This window comes from Penicillium canescens, assembly GCF_028828765.1.
Source record: "Penicillium canescens strain IBT 15451 chromosome Unknown utg000001l_segment0_segment0, whole genome shotgun sequence".
In the NCBI taxonomy this organism is placed as follows: domain Eukaryota; kingdom Fungi; phylum Ascomycota; class Eurotiomycetes; order Eurotiales; family Aspergillaceae; genus Penicillium; species Penicillium canescens.
In genome coordinates, this window is record NW_026703963.1 from 628,824 (window position 1) to 655,545 (window position 26,722).

At 48.0% G+C, this 26,722-nt stretch overlaps 12 protein-coding genes across 12 annotated transcripts; 8 read left to right on the forward strand and 4 right to left on the reverse strand.

The window, feature by feature from the left end:
- Positions 1–151: 151 nt before the first annotated feature.
- N7446_000257 (putative GTPase NOG1) lies at positions 152–2,398 on the reverse strand (the record flags this gene model as incomplete). Its single annotated transcript, XM_058509024.1, has 5 exons — positions 152–193; positions 256–1,943; positions 1,997–2,098; positions 2,206–2,314; positions 2,378–2,398. The coding sequence occupies 5 exons, from the start codon at positions 2,396–2,398 to the stop codon at positions 152–154; spliced, it is 1,962 nt and encodes a 653-aa protein (XP_058378003.1).
- A 259-nt stretch (positions 2,399–2,657) lies between these two features.
- On the reverse strand, positions 2,658–4,433 carry N7446_000258 (polyamine acetyltransferase). Its single transcript, XM_058509025.1, has 4 exons — positions 4,362–4,433; positions 3,630–4,153; positions 3,037–3,489; positions 2,658–2,984 (listed from the first exon to the last, which is right to left on the reverse strand). The coding sequence occupies exons 2-4, from the start codon at positions 4,011–4,013 to the stop codon at positions 2,952–2,954; spliced, it is 870 nt and encodes a 289-aa protein (XP_058378004.1). The 5' UTR covers positions 4,014–4,153; positions 4,362–4,433; the 3' UTR covers positions 2,658–2,951.
- A 977-nt stretch (positions 4,434–5,410) lies between these two features.
- arg2 (acetyl-CoA:L-glutamate N-acetyltransferase) lies at positions 5,411–7,659 on the forward strand (the record flags this gene model as incomplete). The annotated part of the gene is made up of 3 exons (XM_058509026.1): positions 5,411–5,461; positions 5,511–5,651; positions 5,713–7,659. 3 exons carry the CDS (start codon positions 5,411–5,413, stop codon positions 7,657–7,659), a joined length of 2,139 nt encoding a protein of 712 aa, XP_058378005.1.
- A 666-nt stretch (positions 7,660–8,325) lies between these two features.
- Positions 8,326–11,748, forward strand: N7446_000260 (ankyrin repeat domain-containing protein; the record flags this gene model as incomplete). Its single annotated transcript, XM_058509027.1, has 4 exons — positions 8,326–8,998; positions 9,058–9,073; positions 9,121–11,090; positions 11,162–11,748. The coding sequence occupies 4 exons, from the start codon at positions 8,326–8,328 to the stop codon at positions 11,746–11,748; spliced, it is 3,246 nt and encodes a 1,081-aa protein (XP_058378006.1).
- A 758-nt stretch (positions 11,749–12,506) lies between these two features.
- On the forward strand, positions 12,507–12,901 carry N7446_000261 (uncharacterized protein; the record flags this gene model as incomplete). The annotated part of the gene is made up of 2 exons (XM_058509028.1): positions 12,507–12,531; positions 12,579–12,901. The coding sequence occupies 2 exons, from the start codon at positions 12,507–12,509 to the stop codon at positions 12,899–12,901; spliced, it is 348 nt and encodes a 115-aa protein (XP_058378007.1).
- Positions 12,902–13,272: 371 nt separating this feature from the next.
- Positions 13,273–13,664, forward strand: N7446_000262 (uncharacterized protein; the record flags this gene model as incomplete). Its single annotated transcript, XM_058509029.1, has 2 exons — positions 13,273–13,334; positions 13,412–13,664. 2 exons carry the CDS (start codon positions 13,273–13,275, stop codon positions 13,662–13,664), a joined length of 315 nt encoding a protein of 104 aa, XP_058378008.1.
- Positions 13,665–14,267: 603 nt separating this feature from the next.
- N7446_000263 (uncharacterized protein) lies at positions 14,268–15,595 on the forward strand (the record flags this gene model as incomplete). The annotated part of the gene is made up of 4 exons (XM_058509030.1): positions 14,268–14,309; positions 14,382–14,639; positions 14,694–14,805; positions 14,862–15,595. 4 exons carry the CDS (start codon positions 14,268–14,270, stop codon positions 15,593–15,595), a joined length of 1,146 nt encoding a protein of 381 aa, XP_058378009.1.
- A 726-nt stretch (positions 15,596–16,321) lies between these two features.
- On the forward strand, positions 16,322–16,579 carry N7446_000264 (chitin binding peritrophin-A domain-containing protein; the record flags this gene model as incomplete). The annotated part of the gene is made up of 1 exon (XM_058509031.1): positions 16,322–16,579. One exon carries the CDS (start codon positions 16,322–16,324, stop codon positions 16,577–16,579), a length of 258 nt encoding a protein of 85 aa, XP_058378010.1.
- A 302-nt stretch (positions 16,580–16,881) lies between these two features.
- N7446_000265 (VOC family protein) lies at positions 16,882–17,411 on the reverse strand (the record flags this gene model as incomplete). The annotated part of the gene is made up of 3 exons (XM_058509032.1): positions 16,882–17,008; positions 17,097–17,133; positions 17,192–17,411. 3 exons carry the CDS (start codon positions 17,409–17,411, stop codon positions 16,882–16,884), a joined length of 384 nt encoding a protein of 127 aa, XP_058378011.1.
- Positions 17,412–17,566: 155 nt separating this feature from the next.
- On the forward strand, positions 17,567–19,116 carry N7446_000266 (Zn(II)2Cys6 transcription factor domain-containing protein; the record flags this gene model as incomplete). Its single annotated transcript, XM_058509033.1, has 4 exons — positions 17,567–17,627; positions 17,677–18,422; positions 18,483–19,014; positions 19,067–19,116. The coding sequence occupies 4 exons, from the start codon at positions 17,567–17,569 to the stop codon at positions 19,114–19,116; spliced, it is 1,389 nt and encodes a 462-aa protein (XP_058378012.1).
- A 152-nt stretch (positions 19,117–19,268) lies between these two features.
- lysF (homoaconitase LysF) lies at positions 19,269–21,787 on the reverse strand. Its single transcript, XM_058509034.1, has 2 exons — positions 21,740–21,787; positions 19,269–21,689 (listed from the first exon to the last, which is right to left on the reverse strand). The coding sequence occupies exons 1-2, from the start codon at positions 21,773–21,775 to the stop codon at positions 19,413–19,415; spliced, it is 2,313 nt and encodes a 770-aa protein (XP_058378013.1). The 5' UTR covers positions 21,776–21,787; the 3' UTR covers positions 19,269–19,412.
- An 847-nt stretch (positions 21,788–22,634) lies between these two features.
- N7446_000268 (putative flavoprotein) lies at positions 22,635–23,393 on the forward strand (the record flags this gene model as incomplete). Its single annotated transcript, XM_058509035.1, has 1 exon — positions 22,635–23,393. The coding sequence occupies one exon, from the start codon at positions 22,635–22,637 to the stop codon at positions 23,391–23,393; it is 759 nt and encodes a 252-aa protein (XP_058378014.1).
- Positions 23,394–26,722: the final 3,329 nt, after the last annotated feature.

Consider the following 26,722-nt stretch of genomic DNA (forward strand, 5'->3'; position numbering starts at 1 on the left):
TCAAATGAACATTTCTTCGGAACAAATGGAGAAAAGAAAGAAGAAAAAATCAAGAATGTAAAACGCCCAACACCATTTTGCACCCGGTATCGAAACCAATGGACAATGATTAAGAATGGGTCTCGTTTCCGCATATACGGCAGAGTTGGGCTTAACGACGGTCCGTCTTGCCCATACCACGCTTTCCGGAGAACTGTAGTGAAAAAAGGTAAGCAGTGAGACAAAAAGTGAAACAGGATTACAGGGAGAACATACCAAGTGCTTGGCGAGCGAGGCGGTCGTGTGACGATCAGCCTCACCGGCACGGGCCATACGGTTCATCTTCTTCTGGCCTAGCTTGGCCATACGCTCAGCCTTGTCGCGGTTACCAATGCTAGTAACACCATCATGGCGACGGTCAGTGGCAGGTGTGCTGCGGGCACGGCTTTTAGCGCGGGCAAGGGCCTTGTGGGGAGTGTCGATGTCCATGGCGTCATCGTCACGGGTTTCCTCGCGGGTGGAGGTGCGGCCACGGGGGGCCTGGCTCTGGTTCCGGGCGCGGGAGCCAGCGGCATCGATATCGTAGCCGGCAGAGTCCAGACCCTTCTCCATCTCGGAGAGCTTCTTGGCCTTGGCACTGCGAGGGATGGCGGCGCGGTTCTTGAGCGACTTGCGCATTTTGGCTTCGTTGCGGAGGAGCACGCGCTTCTCGCGGATCAGATCGGCCTTCATGCGGGTGTCGGCGTCTTCGGCATCTTCCACGCTTTCGTCCGACTCGTAGTAACCGTCGGCTTCGAGCTTCTCTTCTTCTTCCTCGAGGGCAGCGAGCTTGGTCTCGATGTCCGGGTCCACGAAGTCGTAGATGTTCTTGCCGTTCCACACCTCGGGAATCTTGTCGTGGTTCCACTCCTTGTCTGCCAGAGTGTAGTCGCGCTGCATGTCGAAGCTGTAGACACCAGCACCACCGTTCTCCTCCTCGAGGTCGCGCTCCAGTCTCCGGCGGTTGGGGTCGTTCTTGTCGTACTTCTTGAGCTCCTTGACGGCCTCGGGGATAAAGCTTTCACGGACACCACCCATGGGCTGGGCAACGTGAATACGGGACAGAACGTCACCGAGACGGCCACCGGGAGTGGCGTTGTTAGAGCCAGACTTGAGCTTCTGGGCAACACGCTCAGCGAGAAGCTTGTCACAGGCAGCGTTCTTGACAGCGGTCACACCCTCGGTGGTGGTGCAAGAAGCCTGCAGCATCTCGACATCCTCAGCCTTGAGGATCTCCTGGAGCTGCTCCTGGTACTCAGGCTCCAGATCCTCGGGACGGCGCACATCGATCTTGTTGATAACAATGAACACAATCTTGTTGGCGAAAAGAGGCTTGATGCTGTGGAAGAGCTTGATCTGGTCACCGACAGAGTAACCACACTGCTCGGAAAGATCCATGAAGTAGAGGATAGCGGAGCGCAAATGGGCAACTGCGGTGATGGACTGCATTTCAATGGTGTTCATCTCCTCAAGGGGGTGGTCCAGAATTCCGGGGGTATCAATGGCTTGGAAGCGGAGGTACTTGTAATCGAAGTGACCGACGAACAAACTCTTGGTGGTGAAAGCATAAGGCTGAACGTCGACATCTGCGCGGGTAATGTTGCGCAGGAAACTCGACTTTCCAACGTTGGGGTATCCACAGATTAGGAGAGTACGAGTGTTGGGGTCGATTGAGGGCAGACGACCCAAGTGCTGGCGGACCTGCTCCAGGTAGACAAGAGGGTCCTTAAGACGACGGCAGATGGTGGCCATACGACCGAGCGCAGCGCGCTTGAGCTGCTTGCACTGGAACAGAGACTGCGCATACTTGATAAGACGGACGTAGTCGCGAGAAACGGTTTCAATCAGGTGCTTGGCGGTCGAGACTTGACCAAGAGCGATACGGAAGTGGTCGGCATCGTAGAGAGTGTTCATCAAATCCTTGTCTGGTGGATGTTAAACCCCGCCCGAACATCACCACAGAAGAAACGAAACTTACGGAAAGGATGAATATCCTGCAGACGAGGGAATCCATCGAGGATAGCCTGGAACTTTTCACAGAAAGTCTCCTGGGTATATTTGACCTTTCGGGTGTAGAATCCTGAAAGGAAAAAATTCAGTCAGCAATGCTTTATCGATAACCGCGATAACTTTTTTCTGCAATTTGCCGTTCCCTCCATGTCGGACCAAAACTCATAGGGATCGTACCTCTGATACGGCTGATTTTGAAACCAGCACGAATCTGTGTGGGCAACTGTCGCTGAGTCCGACTCAGGACAATATCCAGGAACTCCTGGTTTGTGGGCACTGGCGCAATCTAATCAAGCGGTGAAACTCATTAGCGGAGCAAAACGAGGAGGGCGAGAAATGGGAAACTCACATCCTTCCACGTAGTCTTCATGATGGGCACAATCAAAAGTCAAACGAGTAATGACCCTTGAAGTAATCCCGAGGTGAATGGGTGTTGATAGAGTGGGTTTTTCTCCGCGAAAAAAATTGTTGGCAATCCTTTTCTGCCGGGCGGGAGACAAATGCGGGGATTGGGATTGGATGGATGGCGATAGGCGATCACGTGATGTAAAGCAAAGATCTGCTAAACACCTGGGCAAGTAGTTAGACAGCTTATTAAGTAGACTTTAAGAAGATAGCTGGGTTAATTACTCAATTCAGGCTGCGTTCATGTACATTGCATTGTAACTATGCTACATAAACAAAACAAGCCTTGGGTCGGGAAGCCTTTTCCTATCCCATCCATAGAACTGAATTGAATGGCCATAATCCCACCCCAAACTCCGTTGCTTTTCTCTCGAACCCATAGGAACCCACCGGACATGAACGTGCGTAATAGGGGGCATGATAAAACCAAAGGAAAAAAAAAAAAAAGAAAAGAAAACCCAACAGTGGCCTAACACGGTCCACGCCGTAAAAGATGCAAAATAAAAACCCACGTATAACTACTCCTGCGGTTCAGGACCAAACTCCAGAACCTACCCAAGGTTAGTATCAATTGATATTGTCTGGATTGTCAAAATAACATACCAAATCAACCCATCCACCGCCACCAAACTGGCACTTGCTGGGACCGCGGGACTCAAAGCCAAACGACTCATAGAAGGGAATCAGGTGGTCATGCGCGATGATTGCAATGCGATCGGCGATCTGGGCCTCCCGGATACGGTGAATATAAGACTTCATCAGGGTGCTTCCGACTTGCTTGCCCTGGTGCTCTGGCTCAACGGCGAGAGAGTGGATGGCAATGGTGCTGCCACCTTCTTCGTGGCCAACAGCCTGGGAGTCCTCAAAGGACCAACGCTCATTTTGCCAGTTGTCCGGAAGGCGCATAGACCGATCCGTCACAAGCGGCTCTGAGGTGCGAGTGGCGATGATATGCCCAACAAGCGTTGGGCGGGGTTTGGGCTCTCCCTCTCCAAGAAGAGGGAGAGTGAAAAGACCGAGACTAAGCTCAGGGCATCTAGTGAGACGATATTTAAACTAACAAAGAAACAGGTTAGTAAGAGTCTCCAGTTTTCTTTTGCGCTAATATCCGAGCACAACCATTCGATCAGATCTAGTACATGGCATGATCTGTTTCGATATTGTGGCTTTGTAACAATCCGCAGGGGGAGCCGTACCTTGTCACGCGAGCAACGCTCCGGCTCCGGGAAAGCATTTTCGACCTTGATACAGTCTTCGACATTTGAGACAGACAGCAACTGAACAAATGGGTGCAGCTCATCCAGCTTGGTGCGATGGTGAGTGGGCGGGCGACGGAACCAGTATGGGAAATCATTTGCGTCGTCCTGGTCGACCGAAACGTAATCCTCATCCACATCCTCTTCGTCCTCGTCATCATCAAGGGGGAAGCCATTGGCCAACGCAATGCCGGCACGGTTCATGATGCGAGACAGATCGTTGTTACTAGGGTTTCCTAGGGACAGATCGTCCACATTGGAGAGTGGTCTCAGTCCGTTGTCGGATCCAATGGACTCGGAAGGGTACTCGCTCTGGTCGGACATGGCGGACAATTGGCAAGCGAACTAAGTATAGAGTGTGGTGACGGTTGGAATCGAGATTTGCGAGGGTACTAGACTAGCCCACGATCGATTGGCAGGGGGCCCGGCTTGGTGGCGCGGATGGAGATTGAGGGGAGGTCGATCTAGAACAGTGGGGATTAGTCTAATGCAAGTGATTTAGGCCACAAAATACAAAGACAACAAGTAACAAGGTGAGTAGTATCTGTCCGACTTGAAAGGGGGTTGGAGGCCAACAGATAAGAATTTGCGACAGAGTTGTGCGCAAGGAGGGGTGCGACCGGCCGCATGGGATGAAGGGGGGAAAGTCGTCCAGATATGACGCACACTTACTCCGATATGAAGGTATTCAAAATTGTCGAGAAGCTGATCAAGAGGGCAGAGTGAAACGGAAGGAACTTTTTGAGTGGCGGGGGGTCCAAGTACAGAAACCTAGCAATACCACGTTCCCGTCCGGTTTCCGTTCCTCTGCGAAGTACCCCTCGGTACCGTGACCTTTGCCCCAAAGCGGTCTGGTTTTTCTAAGAATCCCCAGATTCCTCTATATGCAACTCTAGTGGCATTTCTTTAAATCCCCGGGTCCACTGGGATCCTTGAGATTGATGCATAAGCTTTGGATTTGCTTGGCTGTGCCCATGCAGGAGTACTTGAAAGGGTTTAGAGGGGTCAGCTCTGGGGTCCTGGAGGTACCTGTAGGTCAATACGGAGTACGGAGTATGCTGGTATTATCCGTAATAAGGTTGACGATGATTATTTTGAACATTCTCAGTTAGATCATATATGTCATAGATTCTATCTAAATGTAAGATGCGACTTTTCTTGTTGATTTATGCTTATGGGAGGGTAAGATATAACTGGAGGGGCATCTATAGGCCATTTATATACATGCAAGGATGGCTGGTAATTTAGTGTCCAACCCCTCCAGGGCTCGTTAGAGGCAGTTGACCTATCCCAAGTGAATGATATGCAAGATAGCCTTGCATGACGACATGAAAGTAACTAGTATCTAGGCAAATTGACAGAAGATATAGATAAGTTATACTTAAAGACTTGTGAAAATTACGAGGTAGCTTAGTGTTTGTAGGTTCAAACAGTGCAGAACATCCCACATGCAGTCTTCTATATAACACAAACAGATTCAACTAAAACCCAGTCGGACTTCTATTCGGCCATAAAACTACTCGGACATAAGTGGATATGGGGGACATAAATGACTCTTATCAATCTTGGTGATGATCGACAGGCGGTGAACAACCGAGGCGTCATTCCATATTATTTTCTTTTGAGTCACTCCGCTTTACTTCCTCCAGGACTCTATTCTCTTGCTTCTTGGTGGTGAGGCCACTCCTAGCTCATTAAAAGGGCGAACAGGGTTCCTAGCTATGAGTTCTCGAACATTGAACTGGTCTCGGACAGCGAAGTCCTCGTTGACGGTGAGGGATTATAGATTCACTGAATGGCCGCAATGACTGACTCTGGCAGCAACATGTCGCTCGTCCTGACCCCACCTCGGTGCGCCCGGCACAGTCACTCAATCTCCGAGCTCAAATCGCCGAGTTCTCGGGCAGCAGCGAGAGCCAGGACCGCTTAGGTCGCCGAGCGAAGGAGAAATTGCTTGATCGGGTATGAGAATGAGTTCTTGTTATGTAAATATTTCGGTGTACTGACATTTTGCTTGGCTTAGGAATTCTTTCTCAGCTTGCTGAGCTCCGCATCCACCAAGCGCGAAGCTAAGTCCTACCTAGCTCGGCTCAAAGCCAGCCCTACCAAGTCTGCCCAAAAATCACCTACCGAGCCTCTGAATGAGCTCTCATCGGCATCGCTTCCCTCTGGTGTAAATTTGGGCTCATTCTACGGTGCTTCTAGGGCCGTTTACGACAGTCCTGTGTTCCGACAAGATACTACGCCTACTCCACGAGAACAGGAATTGCCGGAAAGGCTACACTTGGCCCTGATCAAAATTACTACACCGCAATTGCTCGATGATTCCGTCATCGAGGGAGTGGCCAAGACCTTGTCGCAGCTCGTGCGCCTAGGAATGGCATGCTGCGTGGTTGTCGATCCTGGAAAGCTGGATAGCGCTGCTGCCGTGCGACAAACAGCCATTGACCAAGCAAATCGGATATCGGCTGCAGTCGATGAGCAGCCCGACTCGAAATCTTTCCGAATGGACTCTGCATTAACCATCTCGGAGCGAGGCTCTGGGCCGCCCACGGTGCTATCTCGGAAAGTGCTTCTGAGTGCTCTTCGGGATGGCCATGTGGTTCTCGTCCCGCCGATCGCTTATACGGAAGACAGTCCTCGTGCCGTTCCGGTGTCTGCCAATGATGCTGCGCTTGCATTGACGAAAGAGTTTGCGGGACTATCCTCAAACCCACACCCGGACGAGGATCCCGCAGTCACGGTTGAGAGAATCACTGCTCTTCAAAAAGAAGTCTCTCTGGACCGTGTCATTGTCCTTGATGCTCTTGGAGGAATCCCTGCGTTTACTGGTCCACAATCATCCCATGTCTTCATCAATATGGAGCAGGAATTTGATCAAATTGCAAATGAGCTCTCCCAGGCACGACAAACTGTATCTGGAACCGATCCCGATCCCACAAGACAGGTCAACACCGAAGCCACATATCCGATCTTGGACAGCAATCCTTTCTCGAAATTCGTCAACCGAGAGATCGTCTCACCTGGACAATCCGACCAATCACCCGGCGCCGAGGCAATGCAGAAGGTACTCGATGGTCATCTCGAGAACCTCCGACTGGCTCAACAAGCACTGGCAATGCTACCATCAGCCTCATCCGGTATCATCACATCCCCACAAGAGGTCTCCCACTCAGCTCGAGCCCCCTCAATGGCCGCATCAGATCTCTCAGCCGTCGGAACCCGGCGACAGCGCAACCCGCTGATCCACAACCTCCTCACCGACAAGCCTCTCCTATCCTCCTCATTACCTCCAGGTCGACGTGGCGCCTCCAGTAACGGTAAAACAATCACAGTCAGCCCTTACACATCCCACACAACCTTCGTAAAGCGCGGCATGCCTCTCACAATCCTCCCAAACCCACACGTGCAAACATGGACAGCCAACACGCAACCCCGACTACAACTAAACGATCCAACAATCGACCTCCCCCGCCTAGTCCACCTAATCGAAGACTCCTTCGACCGCAAACTCGACGTCCAGAACTACCTCGAACGAGTCAACGACCGCATCGCAGGTATAATTGTCGCAGGCGAATACGAAGGCGGCGCCATCCTAACCTGGGAAACACCACCAGGAGTGGTCGACGACGGCAGCGAAGCAAGCGCCGCCCGCATGGTCCCCTACTTGGATAAATTCGCCGTGTTGAAGCGAAGCCAGGGCGCAGGTGGTGTCGCCGACGTGGTCTTCAATGCGATGGTGCGCACCTGTTTCCCTAATGGGGTTTGCTGGCGGAGTCGTAAAGACAACCCCGTAAATAAGTGGTACTTTGAGCGCTCGGCGGGGACTTGGAAGCTGGCTGATAGTAACTGGACTATGTTTTGGACTACTGCTGGGTTGCCCGAGGACTCTCGGCGCTTTCAGGATTATGAGGCTGTTTGTCGGAGTATTCAGCCTAGTTGGGCTGATAACAAAAGTGTTATTGATTGATCTGTATATAGAACGATGTCATATAGAACTACTTTCTCTATGGAAATAGGCGCCTTGGCGTGAGTACATAGTCTTTTCCTTTTTACCGGGCCCATTTCGCTCTTCCCTGTGTTGTGTTTTTCTTGTAGAGGTAAGCCTTGAGCCAGAAAGGTTTTCACTAAGCCACTCCTGGCTCGGTATTTGCCCCCAACTTTTAGGGGCTAATCAGCCTCGTTTTCTACCTTTGCTTGCCATGATACAGTGGCGACCGTTATTGCCTTCCATGTCGGAAAACATATGAGATCTTCCAAACCCTAGTCACATGATGCGCTAATCCAGATAACTTATGGCTTTTCTGTATTCAAACTGTTCCAAGGTTGAGTGGTATAATACCAAAAGGATAAGAATTCGAAACCCTTGTATGGCCATGTACAGTATTGTTACAACTTCAAAACTAACCAACCCCACACACCATGACGTGTCCCAACTCAAGCCCAACAGCAACACTAGACCTCGGCGCAGCCCTGGGGCCATTGACGTAAACTTAGCGAGACGCTGGCTTATTGAGGTAAAAAAGAAACGAGACGGTGTAGGCAACCCCGCCTCCGCAAAAAGTGTCGGCTTCCCACATCGCTCCCTCGGAACCAGCACATCCAGAGTCAGCAGCAGCTTGCTAATTTGGCAACCATGCCGGACCCTATTTCTATAACTTCGCTTATAATCGAGGTTGGTGGAGTTATTGCCAGCCTGATGAAATATGCCAAGGCGGTACGGGATTCGAGACCTGACGCTCGAAGACTAAGCGAAGAGCTGTTCGCTCTCAAAGGCATTCTAGAACATATTTCCGCCCAAGCTGAACCCCTATCCAAATCGGAAGAGGGTCTATGCGACCCCGAATTTCTGACAAACGCTCTCGCAAGAACGGATGAGACGCTTCAGTCCCTCCTCTTTGACCTTGAAGAACCAGTGGACAAATACAAACGACTGAAACAAAAATTAGAGTGGCCTCTCACCCGCGAAAAGTTCAACGCCCACCTCATTCGCCTTGAAAGGGTGAAGTCGTGCTTAATCCTTGTTTTCACGAGTGATAGCAATGCTCTTAATCGAGATTTGCATCGTAAATTGACTGATCTTGCAACTTCACTGGAGGAAAACCTGAAAATTCGAAATGACGAAAGGATCTCTACAGCCCATCGAGACCTTTGCCGCTGGTTGGCTCCTAGTTGTCCGACTGGTGCTCATCTGCGAGCCTCAAGAGCTCGACTGGATCAAACAGGAAAATGGTTCATCGATACCATTTTCAAAGAATGGCTATGGGGACACGATACATATCGGCAGATTCTCTTCCTCCTGGGCAAATGTAAGCGTTCTGCTCTTACACATGGGGGATGTTCTAACACTGCCTGAAAGCTGGGTCAGGGAAAACAACACTCTTGTAGGCTTATCTTACTCATTTATCTAGATCTAGCTAATATTTCACAGCTCCCACGTTGTCGATAAGCTGACCTCGATGTCAACACATGCCCAGGGTGTGGCATTTGGCTACTTTTACTGCTCATTTGGTGATGTGGCCTCTCAAGATCCGAAAAATATCTTAGGATCACTTCTGGCTCAGCTCTCTGAATCAAATCCCTCAATTTTGGAAAGTATTTGGCCGTTCTATGAAGCGAAAATGAATCCAATAGCAGGCAGATACCCTGTCGACATTGCTGATATCGAAGACGCCATCATCGAACATATGTCTGGAGACCAACCCGTTGTCCTTCTCGTGGACGCACTTAATGAGAGCTGCCAATCAGAGAACATCAAGCGATCTTTAATAAGGATGCTGAGCAAGCTTCCAAATCTTCGTGTTCTTCTCACAGGCACGACCGATATGTTCTCGTGCGAGCACGCCAGAATAATAAATATAAATGTGACAGGCATAACAGACGACATCGACACCTTTATACGTTTTACGCTGCAAGAGGACGGAATGCTAAAGAAACTGAACTCGAAGTTAAAGGATCAGATCTGGGAGACCATTTCCCAAGGTGCAGATGGATCGTCAGTTCTACAATCATATGGCGTGGTCGCCGCTAACCTCTTCGCATATAGATTTCGCTGGGTTCAGTTATCTTTGGAAAACCTCGGCTCACTTAGAACCGTCGGGAAAATCCGAGAGGCTCTGCAAACATTACCAAGGACCTTACGAGAGACATATGCCGGCATATTGCAGAGAATCCCTGAGAGTGATTGGGAGCTTAGCCGCGCTGCTTTCTTATGGCTCAGTTTCTCAAACCGGTCGCTTACCTTAGATGAACTGAATGAAGCAGTCGTTCTAGAGGAGACATCTACAGTTCTTGATGAAGATATGAAACTAGTTTCTCCAGGGATTCTCCTTGAGATTTGTCAGGGGCTCATCACGCAGGATGAAGTCGGAAATGTGAGTTTGGCGCACGCTTCTGTCAAGGATTTCCTCACATCCGAGTGGATACGCTCCTCTAGTGTGCAATACTTCAGTCTAGATCCAGCAACCGCTGGTAAGACTTTAATGCGACAGTGCCTTACCTATCTATGTCTCGATAACTTTCGGTCCGGATACGTGCATTCTATTGACTCAATTCTTGAGCGCGAGGGGAAGCACTCTCTTCTGGAATATGCTGCACACTTCTGGGCCAGTCATAGCAAGTCGCGGGACTTTGATGGCCGCGACTATCAAATCGTGGATAGGCTTTTGAGTTCCCGAAATCTTCTTCGTTGCGGTAATTTTGGCGTGTGGGTGCAGACAATAGCTCCAGATATCGATGTTAGAATCATCGAGACGACGCACCCGTTATATTATGCCGCTTCCTTTGGCCTAGTTTCTGTCGTCAAGGCTATCATTGAGTCAACCCCTGGCATCGATCTAGATGCTCCTGGGGGGCGCTTTGGGTCCACACCTTTATATGTCGCATGCTGGCGAGGGAATCATGAAGCAGTGGAGATTCTTCTTCAAGCCGGGGCAAATCCCTATCGCCCTGATTCTTCCACGGGTCTGACGGTCTTTTTCCTACCCCAAACCCCCAAATTTGCGCGTACTAAAGAGATTCTGTCAAAAGCCCCCATGAAAGACATTTCTCGTGACGGTCCTAAAAGTACGTGTTCTGAAAGTCCGAGATCAGATACAAGCCTACAGCCGAGGTGCAGAGCCCTGAGTGACGATATCGAAGGGCACAAAGTAGAGAGCGACAATAAGAAGGTACCCCTAGACACGGATATTGGCCAAAGGACATTCGGGAGTTCTCCTGCGTTGTTGCCTTCTACTATCCCTACCCTGGAGGAATTTTTAGCGCAGGTCATGGAGTTGAATCCGCGGCTGGAGCCCGCTTTAGCCCAGCGCCTCGCGCAAGAGCAGTGCCGACGTTATGAAAGGCTCACTAGAATGCGGCAAAAACACTCCCAAGATATCATCAATCACTCGTGTCGCTCTGGTGAGCATTGTATTATTCTGGGAGGTGATGAAGCGTCCACGCCACATCGCCAGGAATCAATGTCATTCCAGGGGGTGGCTCCCCATCGAGTTTTCCTCCTGGGGTTCCCTTGCCACCTGTCCCATCTTTGCCAGCTCAGTTTGAGTGTCCCATCTGCTTTGAAGTTAAAAAATTCCAGAAGCCTTCCGATTGGTCAAAGCATGCCTACGAGGATGTGCAACCTTTTACATGCACTTTTCCCAGCTGCCCAGACCCGAAGACGTTCAAGCGCAAAGCAGATTGGGTGCGCCATGAAATGGAGTTACACCGGCGACCAGAATATTGGGCTTGCTCTTTCCCAAAGTGCGGGCTCACTTTCACTCGCAAAGATAATTTCCTTGGACACTTGGTACGAGAGCATAGGTTGACCAAGCCCATGGTCAAAGGAAGGAAGCCTTCTTTTCCGGAAGAGCAGTTGGCCCCACCAGAAAGCAATGACAAGACTTTGTGGGAGATTGTCGAGCAGTGTCACCGAGAAGAACCCTCACATGAGGAGCGGTGTCAATTCTGTGGAGATAGCCTGGGAAGCTGGAAGAAGCTGATGGTTCATCTGGGAAAGCACATGGAGGAACTGGCAATGCCGGTTCTTGAAATGGTCAACCAAAGCGTTGGATCTTGACACCACTGTCGACTCGCTTGATACAGTATAGATAGTGCGTTTAGTCCCGAATGAAAGAAAGTTTCTAGCAGCAACATTTTGGGTTTGTTTTTCCATTGTTACGGCCGCTCTTACTAGATGCACAGACATAAGCAAAACTTACCTTAGGATGTCAAGCAATGCGGTCAAGGAGTATTGATGCACGGCACGTTTAAGTGTGGTGACTCGCAGTACACCCATCAACTTGATATAATCACAAATATCTTCACTTACGACAATTGTGATTCCAATCTGCCTTAGCCTGTCCGTTCTCGTCCAATTTAGCATGACGACTAACTCAAAATGACGGGGCCGGTTGCCATATCATAACATTCGCCGGTGAGATGACGTGTTACATATGTACAACTCCTGTAGTAGCCGAAATGAGGTATTCTTGCTGATATAGCATCTTGCATTCACTAGGTGTTTTGGGGTGCGCGACTCGCTTGGGATTTACGTTATCCTCAGCCCTGCCGTCCGAATGGCAAGAGCACAAACCTATCATGTGGAACCGCACTGTCCAGCAAGTAGCCATTGCCCGACGCTTGGTCCACCGATAACGTTCATCGTCGCACCTAACAGTGAGCATCATTGCATCCATTCCGAAAGGTACCGACATAGTAAATCTGACTCCCATCGAATATAGCCTATGAACTTATAACCACAAACCCTGGCGGATTCATCGGATAAGCCATGAACATCATACACAGGAGCCAACAAAGAAAAAGCACTAATTCTTCATGGCTACTCGAGCTCTGCGTGCACGTTGACCGGCTCCCCGTCTCCGACGGCTGCCCACTGTTCATACACAGGCTCCTATGAGTTCCGCAGCTCCACTATCACCAAGTCAGACACTATTAAAGTCCCTGATGACTTGAAAGACTTTCAAGTTTATCCAGTCATCTTGACTGTAGCCGAGTCTGGATCTACTAGTGCAACCGGAACGGCGACTGGAACTGCGACTGATACTACTGGTTCTTCGACTAAGTCGACCAGTCAGGGCGCGTCAAACTCCCAGGATACTAGTACTAATGCTACTGCTACTGTTACGAAGTCAGGCAATATTACAGTCAAAACAACTGCACCGGTGTTGGTTCTGTGTGGTATTCTTGCGGGTGCTGTGCTTCTAAATTAAGGCATGAATATAGCCGATGCGTGCTTTGAATTATTGTATGAGATATCGTGCACAAATGCAAGATTTGTGTTTCTGCGGCTAATGGGGATTATCACTTTTGTAGAAATGTCAAGTAAAGCTGTGACATTGTGCTCAACTTCGAGTTGATTTTGCAAGCGCTTGTTAGGGCTCAACACGGAACACCAGTGGTTTATTAATTGGGCTAGGGATCAGTCTATTTAACAAGAAATCATATCCATTAGTGGAACTTGCTCTTATAGATCACTTTTAATCAGGGTAAAGATGTACGATCATGTTCTTTTCGAAGCAACCGGCTTTACTGGGAGACTATGTGCACACTTTATTGCCCCTAATTACCATGAAAACTATAAATGTTGCCTTGCAGGAAGACCATTGTCCCGTATGGCTCTCATTGGTACCTGTATGGCGACTTGTAGATTCAATCTCCGTCACGCCAGAAGAAAGTCTCAAAGTCACCGTGGTCCACACAACTCTCTGATGCCACCACAGGAAAGGACTAGGCTACCTGGCAACATCCTTTCCGGGTCTAGGAAATGAGGTCATCATAGCAGTGCTTCACAAAATCGAGATCTCTATGGACTTGGCTTTCATTATGAAGATACGTCCCAGTGAGCACTGTGCTATCCGCAGTTTGTGTGCATCTCTTCACCAAATCTGCGTTGCTCCTCTTGTCAATATCATTGATTCGTGGAATCATTCGAATGCTTGCGAGGCATATGGATTCGGCCCCTTATATATATAAGCTGCAAAATATGGAATGGGCGGAATTTCATGCTATTGGTGAAGGAACCGGAGAGAACCCAGCTCAGACTTGGGCATCTTTTACACCCGAAGGGTTATTGCATGAGCTGACTGCCCTCGGTAGTGTGTTGGAGCAGGTGATTGCTCGACCAAGGTCAGCGCTGAGAAATGGGAAAAGATTTTTGTGGGAGGCGCGGATTTGTCACGCCGTCTTCTTTGGGGATTGGATATGTTGATGGGTTGAGGAATGCTGGTGTCAAGATGGAGGTGGGCTTGGTGTTGAAAGACAAATTCTTGGTCGTTGACTATTATGATATTGGTTGTCAAGCCAAAGTGATTCGGACACAAAAGGTATAGATGCTATATCACACTTTATTTGTTTTTCTTTTGTTTTGTTTTGGTATCAACTTACATGCTCTTCTATCGCAAGGCTGTTTCGTCGATTTTTCCGAGTCTAGTACCCGCCAACCTGGAACTCCGAGTTCCGGTAAGCACATAGTGGGCAATGAGTCCACCCTGTGTACTGTGGCTATATAAATATTAAGCATTAGTACCGCATTGGTTCATGAAAATAGTTGATTTCCTAAGCTCCCAATCTTCCATAATGGCAAACAAAACACAGGATGCTAGCCGCGAGCATCTTCTGGTAAGCAACTCCCGCACATTTCCCATAGTTTAACAGAAAAACAGAAAAAGAGGTTCTCACAATCAAGAGCAGATTACAGGTGTTACTGGTTATATCGGATTCAAGACTTTAATAATTGCTCTCGAAAGAGGATATCGGGTTCGGGCAGTTGTCCGGAGCGAAAGCAATATCGATGACTTGAAAAGTAAAAGCATCGTAATTGCGCAAAGCCTTGACGAAAGGAAGCTCGAATTCGCTGTCATCCCGGATTTCCTCGAGAAAGATGCATTTTTCCAGTGTCTCGATGGAATCAGTGTTATCATTCATCTAGCATCACCTTTGGCAATTGAGGTAATTTGTCCCCTCGAACCAATTGCTTTCTAAAGCCAACAATATTCTTAACAGACCAATGACTATGATGCGGGTATCGTGAAGCCAGCTATAGCTATGGTGAGGACAGTCCTGGAAGCAGCTACTCGCGTAGGGTCAATCCGCAGGGTGGTATTGACTTCTTCATGTGCGCAAATTCTCGACCCTTTCTTGGTCCAACCAAAATTCTAATGAACCTTGAAGGTGTGACGTTAATTCCATTTGAATGGAACATGAATCCAGACAGCGAGAGACTATATACAGGTCGGCATACCATTCCATCAAGCAAGTTCGCTGCAGAAACTCACGCTTCGTGCCTAAAATTAGTGTCTGATACCAATACCAGCATCACTGGTCCCTTTTCAAGTGCAATGGAAGCCTACTGGGCATCCAAAGCTCTAGCTCGAGTAGAGACCAAGATATTCGTCCGCGATATGCGTCCCACCTTTGACTTTGTGAACCTGTTACCATCCGTGGTAATTGGCCCAGATGATCGTCTTAACGCAGATCCAACTGCGACTGGAGACAGCCTCCTTCAGGGCACCCGAGCAGCCGTGCTTGCACCCGCGCTAACTTCCTCGCATAACTCCCCATTCCCTTATGTTGGTACTCCAGTACATGTTGCCGATGTTGCGCGGGCACATGTTGACGCGATAGATTGTGGAGTAGTTCCTGGAAACTCGGAGTACATTTTGTCCTCGGATACTCCAGATGGAGTAGTTTGGGATAGAGATGTGAAGGAGACTTGCAGGAAGATCTTCCCTAAAGAGGTGAAAAGTGGAATGCTACCATTGGAAGGGTCATTGACTGCAATAAAATGGAGGCTGGAAGCTCAGAGCACGGAAGATACTTTCGGTTGGCAGTTCACCAGTTTCGAAGAAAGTTTGAAGGGTCTTCTTTCGCAGTATTTGCGGCTGGAAGACAAGTCAATCCGGTGATTCTGTCCTACTTTGTTGCGTTCATTACATATTAATGGGCATAGAGATACATACTCTGAAAACAAAAAAGTATGCGCTCCGTTAGAAAAATATGGAATAGGACGTAGCCCTGATCCCGAGTGCTTACTGGCTCATGGTTCTTAGAGAAGAACATTTATCGAGGCCTTTGGAATTCATTCTTAGTATTGCTCCGAGGTTACATGATGCGTAGTTTGGCGAAAAGTGGAATATCTCGTGAAGTGCTAGTGAAACATGATTTGTCGACGACATCCGCCGATCGATGCTTTTCTTAAAGCTACCGCATGACGGCTAACCAAAACAAAAGTGGAATTCAAGGCCCACAAGGGACAGCGGCTACTTAAATTTCAAATTCTTCTAGTAAGGAGGGCGAGGTATGCTGGGGCATACACAATGCGCCCTCTACCGAGGTCAGGAATGTTATCTTTTGGCAAAATCAACATTGGGGATTTCTTGCTCTATATTTTGTGTTAAAAAAAAAGAAAATGGCAGATACAGAATCTTCAAAAGAACTATAAAGTTCGAGATTGACCTCACCATCTATTAAATTTTTTTTTTAATCCACGACCACCACCACCACTCCTTCAGTCTCACTTGCCCTCAATCTTCATATTCGTACTTCATTTCTCCAAAAATAAGTCAAGTATGTCTTACACACCTTCCAACGTTTGTCTGACACTCTGGTTAATTCATCCATTCGCCAGCACAATGCAGTTCACCTATCAAATGATTAACTCTTTCATGGCCTTCGTGCTCTTCACTTCGGTTACTGCTGCCCCAGCCTCCGAAATCGCTGCCGGCGCTGTGGCATGGGCCGACCCTCAAGACTGCCACCGATTCTACGAATGCCCCGTTGGTGGGAAGCCCGTTTTGAAGACCTGCGGCCCCGGAACCGCCTTTCAGTCGAAGACTAGCGTCTGTGACTACGAGCACCTGGTGGCTAGCTGCTGGCATCACTGGAAGTAATGCGACGGTTTCACATGTTCGGCTTGGGTGTGCTCCAGGGCTGGGACCATCCATGGATGTGATGTTGCATAACACGTTTTCGTGATGTGAACTGTTATATCAAAAAAATAATTTCAAAATAAGGTTCGAGATTGATTTAAAATAAAGTTGTGAACCCGATTTGGAGCGCGTCTGTACTATGTATTCAGTTTCCATCTAAGCTGCAAGGGATGAGCAATCGGAAAGGGAAAGCTGAAATCCGATGTGTATGCGGCAATGCAAAGGTAGTAGATTTCGTCATCCCAGCATTAATGAGCTAGCTTTCACTTGGGAACGCACACAGCTTCGACATTATTTCCTTCCAAATCAATAATAAAAGCCGAGTAGTAGGGTTGGCGGCTCATCTCTTCCCTGATACCTGGGCCTCCATTGTCGCGACCTCCATGTTGCCTGTGGTAGATTCAGTGCATTGTCAACTATAACCAAAGAGGGGTGATTAAGCTCTCTTTGTGGTGTAAAAAGGAATAGTGAAACTCACAGTGCCAGGTGGTAGAACTGATCCACAGCTTCGCGGCCTATTTAATTTCCATACATTAACAGCTCTTTTCAGATATCCAGTATAGGGAGGCTTACTTGGGGCGTCAAACGCAATGTGGGTTGGCAAAGGCTCTTTTCCTTCGGGCAGTTTCTTCAGCCAGAAGTAGGGATAATCACTTCCATATCCGATGAGAGTTTCGTTGTTCGCACGAATCATCTCGGTATAACCCAGGGGCTGGAGGATAGCACGATAAAACGACCGCAGGGCTACGACCTTGCCTGCGGAAGCCCAAAAGAAGATATGATTAATTGTCATTTTGTAGTTTGTGAACGTGAGTGTGAATTGCGTGGATTGTATGAACCACCTGGGCAGCCTTATATGCCTTCGGACCCCGCAACCCGGAGTTCCGAGTTGAAGGGAACACACTTCATTTCACGCCCTCCTTGCCTATGCAGGATTTAATCTCCACGATGGAAACAGTAAATGAGAAAAAGGCTGGATGTCCATTCTGTGGTACATATTTTAGTCATCGTATGTATTCAGTGTGGCTAGTTCAGACCTCCGACTAACGCCGCTTCAGGATCCTCGCTTATCCGCCATTTGAAGAACAACTGCAACAAATCGCAATCGCAAAGCCTGAGACGCAAATCATGCCACCAGTGTGTCGCTGATAAAGCCAAGTGCAACTTGAGACGTCCCAGTTGCTCGCGGTGTTCTCTACGGAGTGTCTCCTGCCAATATACGAGTGCCGAATCGACTGAGTCCCTGACTGTAGAAACTGAGAACCACGATTTCAGCATTAGGGAAGGTAATGCGGACAAGTCTCCGGTACCATCACTTACTACTCAAGTACAAGAGTCGCAATCAATCTTCGATCCTAATCTGTTTGATTCATGCTTCTCGAGTCTAGCGTCCTGGGATCTGACGCAACCAACGAACCTCAATCTCCGCTCTCCACAACGCACAGTGGACCCAGATCTCCTCTCTTTGAGTGATAACAATGAATGCGGATCTCCAGAACTAATTCGAGCCATCTCACTTCCACATGGTCGACATAGCCCATCCGCAGATACGAACTCAATCGCTCTGGCTCGCCACAGCATGGAACTCATCTTTCGGGTTCTCAAAAGCTGGCCAAAAATGTTGGCCGAAGAGTTCCAGCTACCACCGTTATTCCATTCAACGCACATCACACAAGGTAAAACATTACCATTGCCACTAGCGAAATGCATAACCCTGATCAAAATGTGGCACGGGCAATGCGAAGGCGCAGAGGAGATGGTACGCAAAACAATTCTAGGAGAGCTAGACAATATAGTAAATCAGGTTCGTCACTTCTCTCCTCCATTCCAAGTAAATCCGATTGACAGGGAAACCGGAACACAGTCCAATCAACTCGATGAAACAGACCTACTAGCATCATTACAAGCAGTGGTCATATACACGATCATTCTCCTATCCCCGTCATCCAGCTCCCAACCCCTCTTAACAGACCATAACATCGTCTTCCGCAAGGTCGAGCTCCTAGTCTATCAAATCGTGCATGCAGGCCTCTTCCTCGAAGAAGAGCGAACACAGATGAGACCGTCGTGGGAAGCATGGGTACACGTTACGGCGAAACGCCGCGCAGTACTTGCCCTATATCTTCTTCACTGGGCGTACTCGGTATTGCATGAGGTGCCATGTTTCGACTGTAGGGATTTGGGCTTTATGCCTGCCCCGGCTGCAAAGGCGCTTTGGCAGGCGCAGTCTGAACAGGAGTGGAATACGCGGTATATTCACTGGCTGTCGCGCTGGAGTGGTCAATGTTATCTGCAGGGTGAGTTTGGGAACATTCGGCCTGGGGTAGTTATGGATGCTAGGGCTGAAAGGTGGTTGGAGGAGGCTGATGAGTTTGGGTTTATTATGATCTCTATTGGTATTTATTATCCTCTTCGTGATTTGCGATTGATCTAACTTGGTTCTTATAGTCAATGCTACGGACTTTGATCCTCCCTCGCTCAAAGCATTAGTTCAATGACACGAATTGTTGGTGACCATATGGGATTGACTCCCTACAGTCAATCCCATGTGCTCAATTTCAGTGGCATAGTGCGATTTGGAAATAATTTGTATACAAAGCGAAGTACATCAAGTCGCAAATTGGGGATATCTCATATTGATACAATCATTCCTATTATTCTTCGAATACTATACACTCCTTCGAGTCTTCTATCTATTTTCTTCATCCTTGCCTTCCCGTCTTCTATTTTGTTCAGTTCAAAAATGACCAAAATGCCGCAACTAAGCCCTATACATGCGTATATCACCATGTCTTTACTGCGACTGCGACTTCTGAACCTCATTCTTGACCCACGACTCAAGGCCGCCAGCCGCAATAATCTCCTGCACATTGGCGGGCAGCTCGCCGACCTGCTCAGTCCACTTATCGCCGCCCTCGCCCTCTTGCACTTCGACGACACTGCGCTTCACATCCCAAGTCAAAGTCCAGCCTGTCCGGCGGGTGGGCTGACGCTCTGAAAAGGTAGTGCGCAGGCGTTCAATAAGCTTGGGAACCTCAAGGCCCATAAGTGCGTTGTTGATACTGTTTCGGGAGAAGATGTTTCCGAAACTGCCAGCAACGACCAGAGGAATCTGCTTGGCGAGAATGGCAGTAGCAGCCTGCTCTCTTGAGGATCCGCAGCCGAAGTTGAAGCCAGAGACGAGGATGTCATTGGGCTTGGCGATTCCCTTGAACTCGGGGTCGTAGTTGGACATGCAGGCGTTAGCCATGTCCTCCTTCGAGACGTTGTCTTGGTATGTTAATTTTCCAGGGTAGATGTTGTCAGTGTCGAGGTTGTCGAAGTCACAGAAGACGATTTCGCCGGTGATCCTCTCGGGGAAGCCCGGTAGAATCTCAGTGGCAGGCTTGGCAGAAGTATCGGCAGACTCAACACGGTCGATCAAGGACTCCATCTGCTGAAGCATGTTGGAGAGCTCGTCCACGGTGCTGGGTTCAGCACCGGTGCCGAAGCCATGCTCAACACCATCCCAGCCTTGTGGCACCTCGTAGGCACCTGGACCAGAGATAACGCCGCTCAGAGCACTGGCAGCGACGACTTCGGGGCTAGCCAGGTAGGCCAGGGCATCACGAGAACCCATGCGTCCCTTGAAATTACGGTTACTGGCACTGATTCCGACCTCGCCGGGCTCAAGAAGGCCTGTGCCGAGACCAATGCAAGGTCCACAACCAGCAGGCAACGGCTGAGCGCCAGCATCAAGCAGCGCCTGCCAGTCACCAGTCGCCTCAGCGGCCTCCTGTTCGGGTGCAGAAGCTGCAGCGATGTATAGTTTGACACCATCAGCAATCTTGGCAGTGTTGTCGGGGTTGGCCTTGGCGGCGTCCTTGAAGACCTTAGCGGCCGCCGCGAGATCAGAAGCACGCGAGTTCGTGCAAGAGACGATGTAGGCGCGGTTGACCTTGATGTTCTGTTGGACCAGCTCGTTGAGCGGCGTGGCAACCTTGACTGAGTTGGGGCCTGAGACATAGGGGGATAGGGTAGAGAGGTTGAGATACAGCTGCTTGGCGTAAACAGCATCAGGATCCGCCTTGAGGGGATTGGCGAACAGCTCATCGACCCTTTCATGCGTGATACGTTCCCGGGTTGTCCGGTCATCAAGCATGGCTGCCTCGGTGGCCTTGTATCGTAGCCAGCGTTCCAGCGTCCGGTCAATGGGGAATAGACCAGTGAGCGCTCCCCACTCAGTTGTCATGTTGGCAATAGTCATACGGCTATCCACAAGTAGACTTGCCATGGTCTCTTCAGAGCCAGTGAACTCAATTGCATGGTTGAGAACGTCACTGTTGAACATACCGCACAGCGCGACAATAACATCCTTACCTGTCACGCCCTTTGGTAGCGTCCCGGTGAACGTTACCTTCGCAACAGGGGGAATCTGCCACCATGTCCGGGAGGTTGCCCAGATACTGGCAGCGTCTGTCCGCACAACAGCGGTTCCAAGACAGCCAACTCCACCGTAGTGATTGCTGTGGCTGTCAGAGGCTACCGCCATGGTACCGGGCCACGCATATCCTTCCTCCACCATAACCTGGTGTCCAATACCCCGTCCGGCAGGATAGAAGTCGATACCGTGCTGTCCAGCAAAAGTCTCGATCTGTTGGTATTTCTGCAGGTTTGATGCGCTGGTGTTTTGAACGTCGTGATCAAGGGTCATGACGATTTGCTTCGGGTTGTTGATCTGCGTAGCTCCCATAGACATGAACTTGAGAGCGACAGGCCACGAGTTATCGTGAGTCATGCAGTACCCGGGGGCAAGACTAATATAGTCGCCGCTTCGGACGAGCTTTCCTTCGGGGAGACCGACTGCATAGCGTTGTACAATCTTCTCGGTCAAGGTCTGCGACCGCCCAATCTCAGCGGTAGGGGTTGAAGAAGCATTTTCGAGCTGCGAGGGGAAAGCGTCGGCCCGTGTGACGGCAGTCGAGCTCAGGAAGCGAGCAGGCGGGGGGATCGAAACCGATTGGAAGTGTTGAGGGATTCTCCTGCTCGTGAGGCTCGGGAGACCGGCCGGTTGACTCAACCGAGGCCAAAGCTGGGAGAGTCAGCTCCAATCGCGTAATTAGCAGGAAATATATCACTCACCGGTCTGCGCAACAGCGTACGTAGTTGCCTAGACATTTTCAACGGTACCACGACGTTGGTGAAGTTGGCGAAGTTTTTGTAGTTCCCGCAAATCGAGGCCGGTGTCGGTGTCATGTGATCTGTACCCCTGGTCCAAGCATGTTGTCGCAATTTCAAAGCCCGCTGAGGTCACGTGTGATATCCATCATCCCGGGGCCCCCCGGGGTTTCGGGTATTCTATATCAAAATGCTTCTGAATATATTTTACAAATATATTCATTTATGATACATCTAACACGACCTAATTTATAGCGGCTTCAATGAATATACGAATATGTACTTTTAGGTCATATATCTATGATCCCCTATTTAAAACTTCTCGTGGCACAGGTAGCATCAAAAGAAAAACAATTTAAACCTAGACTTGTCCTTGAAAAGCGACATGTAAGTATCTCTATGTCCCAGCTAGATGTGTATTTGTCCACGCGGAGGGATTATGGCTTGGTGAGTTGATGAAATTTATTGCGCTCTACCTGAGAATTGAACAGAGAAAAAAAGGCAATATAATGAGAAGAAACATCTTCACTGTCAAGATACATACTCGCCAAGGATACTCGCCAAGGATTCTTGACAAGATCTTCAGTATCATTCAGTCACTTCATAGACCTGCAAAACTTAAAATTTTATAGGGTTAAGGGAATCTAATATTGTACTAGTACTAAAATAGCTTAGCGTGGAGATCCCCGTTGTGGGTTGCTGGCTCAAAAGCGGAATCTTTTGGCAATATTTGGAATGGTGTCATTCTTTCTGATCTTGTTCCCTGTACCAATACGACTACAACTACTCCAAATTATTAGTGGCTCGTGGGCTTGATTGACACATTCAAACCTTTGTGGAGCTTACACTCAGAATCAAAATGCCCGAAACGACCCTCCCTGGTGGTTATATCGATGGCACCTCTAACAAGAATTCCACCGAGGATGTGAATGCATCACTCTCTGACAATCGTGTTCACCTCTTACTTGCAGCAACTGGATCAGTTGCAACTATCAAAATATTCAACATCCTCAGCGCCCTCGCTCCACATGCTCATAAGCTATCAATACGAGTAATTTTCACATCAAACGCCAAACACTTCCTAGGCGGCCAGTCTGCCGAGCAACCTACCGTCTCCTCCCTCCTCTCCCTCCCTGGCGTGGAAGCCATCTATGATGACAGTGCAGAGTGGGGTCCAGAGCCCTGGCGCCGCGGCGCTGATATCTTGCATATCTCTCTCCGGCGCTGGGCAGACATCCTCGTCATTGCTCCTCTTTCCGCAAACACCTTAGCCAAACTCGCCAATGGACTTAGCGATAATTTGTTGACGTCGGTATGTCGGGCGTGGGATACCGATGGCCAAGTTGATGGGCAACGGAAACGGATTATAGTTGCGCCTGCAATGAATACAGCTATGTGGCGGCATCCAGTGACGGCGAGGCATATAAAGGTGCTTGGGGAGGAGTGGGGTGTTAGAAGAGATGAGGAGACGGGGGAAGAGACTGGATGGTTTGAGGTGCTAGCACCGCAGGCGTCGAAGGTGTTAGCATGCGGGGACGCGGGGAGTGGTGCTATGTGGGAATGGACTGAGATTGTCAAGGTTATCGAACACAGGTTGGGTTTGGGCGAGAGAAAATAGAGCTAGCAATCTAAAGACCAACTGTAACGATACCCGTGAGTCACATAAAATATCGAGCACCTCTATAGTCCACCGACTTAAAACCTATGATTATAAAGGCTCATATTAGAGATTTTGTTCGGTGACTCGGTTCCTATAGATCTGTTATACGGATCGATACGTGGGCTGAGCTTCAATCTCTGGGGGTTTTTTTTAAAGAGAAATTGAATTTATTAGGTTGATCGAATTGTTAGGTTTGAAAGCGACGAGGTAGTGTCATAGATATCTACTTTAAGTTACTTAATGCATGCAATATAGAGCTCTCATGAATGCCTGGTTAGTATTAGCACGGAAAAACATCTACATAGTAACACTATGCAAGTCCAAATATGCTAGCTTCTACTGATTAGGGGGTGCTAAAAGTATATAACTTAGGTGTGGGGCTGCTATACGGAGCGAGTCAAAATAAAAAATAAAAAATGCGACCCCGGTGAGACTCGAACTCACAACTTCCGCTTTAAGAATAAGAGTTGCTTTTCAGCGACTAGGAGAGCGACGCGCTACCATTGCGCCACGAGGCCATGCTTTGGACGTTAACTTCGTGCCGCCATGTTCAGATTCTTACGGGATGCCCTCACTTTGCATGTGGAGCCCCCTCGTCTCGGTCCACATCGACAAATTCTGGTAAGGCTTTACGGAGTATTACGGCCCTAACCATAGCTTAAAGAAGTTTGCAATTTAATTGGTAAATCCCGGCAAGTATAGTAGAATAGCAATGGGCAGTCTAACCGGACTACGGGATCTTCAAAGAGATTTACTAGAGACCGCAACACAATATATATAGTTAGTGCACAGTGTGAAGTAATAGCACCTATGTACTTGATTTCCGCTGCCACTTCTTGGCGTTCTCTTTCCGTATTAGTGCTCAGACCTTGCCGCTTTTTGCTCACTGAGTAGATCTGAGCATGCCCCCTGAGCGCCCTGATCCGCTCACTGAGCATTACATAAGCGTTCTAACCCGGTGGCCGCTTGAAGGATCGCGTGGCGGGTTCCAGCTGAGCGGGACCAGCTAAAAGTTGACCAGGACCAGCTAAAATGATGACTAATACCGGGTCCCGATCAGCTCTGGCACCTGATCGGGACCTGGCTTTTTGCAGGTCCCGGTCAGCTTTTATGCCTAAGTTTAATGTATTTAGGTTGACTTTTATACAATATTACCTAAAGATTTTGACCCACTTAATACTAAAACGCACTAATCCTAATATATCACTATACGTATATTGTATATTGTTGCTTTTATGTCTAATTTCTAAGAGGGTGTAAAAGGATTCGACTAAAGCAGTCTTGTATGTTATAAATTGTAAACAAACAAAGCAATATTAAGTGTTCTGGAAGGTTATGTAGAAATCAACAAAGAAAGTGAGAAATATATAAATCATCATAACACAACAGCACTTCTCTTCTTCTTCACCACCCACCTACCTTTTCTTTCTTAGGTACGAGCATCTATTTACCACCCTCTCTGATCCCTTTTTACATAAGTTAGGTATATCTCAACTATCTCTAGGAGACTAATATGTCGAACCTAGCACTACACCCCGGTCTAGGTCTAACCTAGGCCGATTTTGACAACAACACGGTTTTGACCGCTATAAACCCCGATGTTTTCGCGGGTTACGCTCACGGTATGTGGACATAGGACTTATTGTTTATATATACTAAATATATCTAGGCCTAATCCTAGACAACAACCTAGGGTAGAAGCCGATTATATACCACATAGCTATAGCAGCTAGTATCCGTAAGTACGATATTAAGGCGGCTGATATTATCGCGAACCCTCCTCTAAACTAGGCCCTTGTCCTTAACAAGGAGAACATCGGCGTATACGTTATTATTAGATATATTCTATATATATATAGGGGATACTAATATAATATAAAATAGCTACGACATTCTCGTTAACCCTCTACGCTAGATATACGGTATAGTCCTACTAGATAGGCCTTCGATACGTCGTTATATACGCTAGGAGCATGCTAGAGCTCGTGAGTACTTTTGAATTAGATATACCTAACTTATACTTACTATGTACTAACTAAATAGTCGTTATGCCTAATCGTCGTGCTAAGCAGAGAGAGGACATTATTACTGCCTATAACGCTATTAAGCGCTAGATCCTTTAGCTTAGCTAGTAGAATACTAGCTACGTGCATAAGCCTAGTCGTGGCCCTAATAATAGCCTTGTTAGATTTTAGTGCGATGCTCTAGAGCGGATTGCGTAAGTGCAACTTAGTGAATAGATATACTAAACATATATTAATTACATATATAGGGCCAATAACGCGTAGTTTAGAGCCACTTATAGCTCCCGTTTTTATCGCTTCTAAATCCCCGAAACCCTATCCTCCGGCTATCGTCGCCGTCGTGTAAGTTAGATTTTTATATATATCTAACTTATACTAATATTATATAGCGTAGACTAGATATCCCTACCAATCCTATTCCTTTCCCTAGCTTCGGACCTCCTACGGCTACTTCTAACGGAGGTAACATAGGTAGTGTCATAGAGGACGACGAATCCGACGATCTAGACTTCGTTAGTGATAACACTAAGGACGATAAAGACTCGGAGGATAATGATAGTGAGAGCGATAGGGACGACGTAGAGGGTGATAATAGAGACGTTAGCAGTTCTAGTGCCTTTAAGTCCGTGGCCTAGATCGCTATAGTACTTTTCTTACAGATTTCCGGTACTTTTCTTACAGATTTTTATTTCTACATAACAATATATTGACTATATATAAATTGCACACTTAGACCTAAATAAACATAAGTTAAACGTATCTAAAAAATATCTAAATAAATAAAATTGACTCTATTAACTATACAAATTGCGTAGTAATTCCTCTTTTCTCTTTTGAAGAGCCTAAATCCTTTGTTTTCGCTTAAGATCTACAATTTCCTACCGTAAAATTGCCTCTTTATTAAGTAGAACCTAATTCCTAGTAAGCTACTAAGATATACTATCCTATAGCGCTAGTCTAGGTGATTTAGATAGAATTGAACTACCTCTATATTGAGAGATAATCGACTACGCTTAAGGTATACTTTGACTATATACTAAGCTTATATCGGTAGTATCTAAAGTGGCGACTAAAATAGAATTAGAGATACCTATAGGCTCGGGTAGCTATATTGCTAGATTAAATATATTATAGGGATTAGCTAGATTCTAAGGAAGATATAGTCTCCGAGTTCGACGATTTATAGAGTGACGGTTTCGTTTGTCTAGAATAAAATAAGCATAAGTTAGACATATATAATAAAGAAATACTAACCCTTTTTTC

Excerpts from the sequence above, each read along its gene's own strand:
- lysF (XM_058509034.1), bottom strand. The coding sequence starts at position 21,775 with ATGTCTAGGCAACTACGTACGCTGTTGCGCAGACCG. Across the intron at positions 21,690-21,739 it reads GTACGCTGTTGCGCAGACCG|CTTTGGCCTCGGTTGAGTCA; the intron begins GTGAGTGATATA and ends TGACTCTCCCAG.
- N7446_000258 (XM_058509025.1), bottom strand. The coding sequence starts at position 4,013 with ATGTCCGACCAGAGCGAGTACCCTTCCGAGTCCATTGGATCCGACAAC. Across the intron at positions 3,490-3,629 it reads AGCGTTGCTCGCGTGACAAG|TTTAAATATCGTCTCACTAG; the intron begins GTACGGCTCCCC and ends TTTCTTTGTTAG. Across the intron at positions 2,985-3,036 it reads GCGGTGGATGGGTTGATTTG|GTTCTGGAGTTTGGTCCTGA; the intron begins GTATGTTATTTT and ends AACCTTGGGTAG.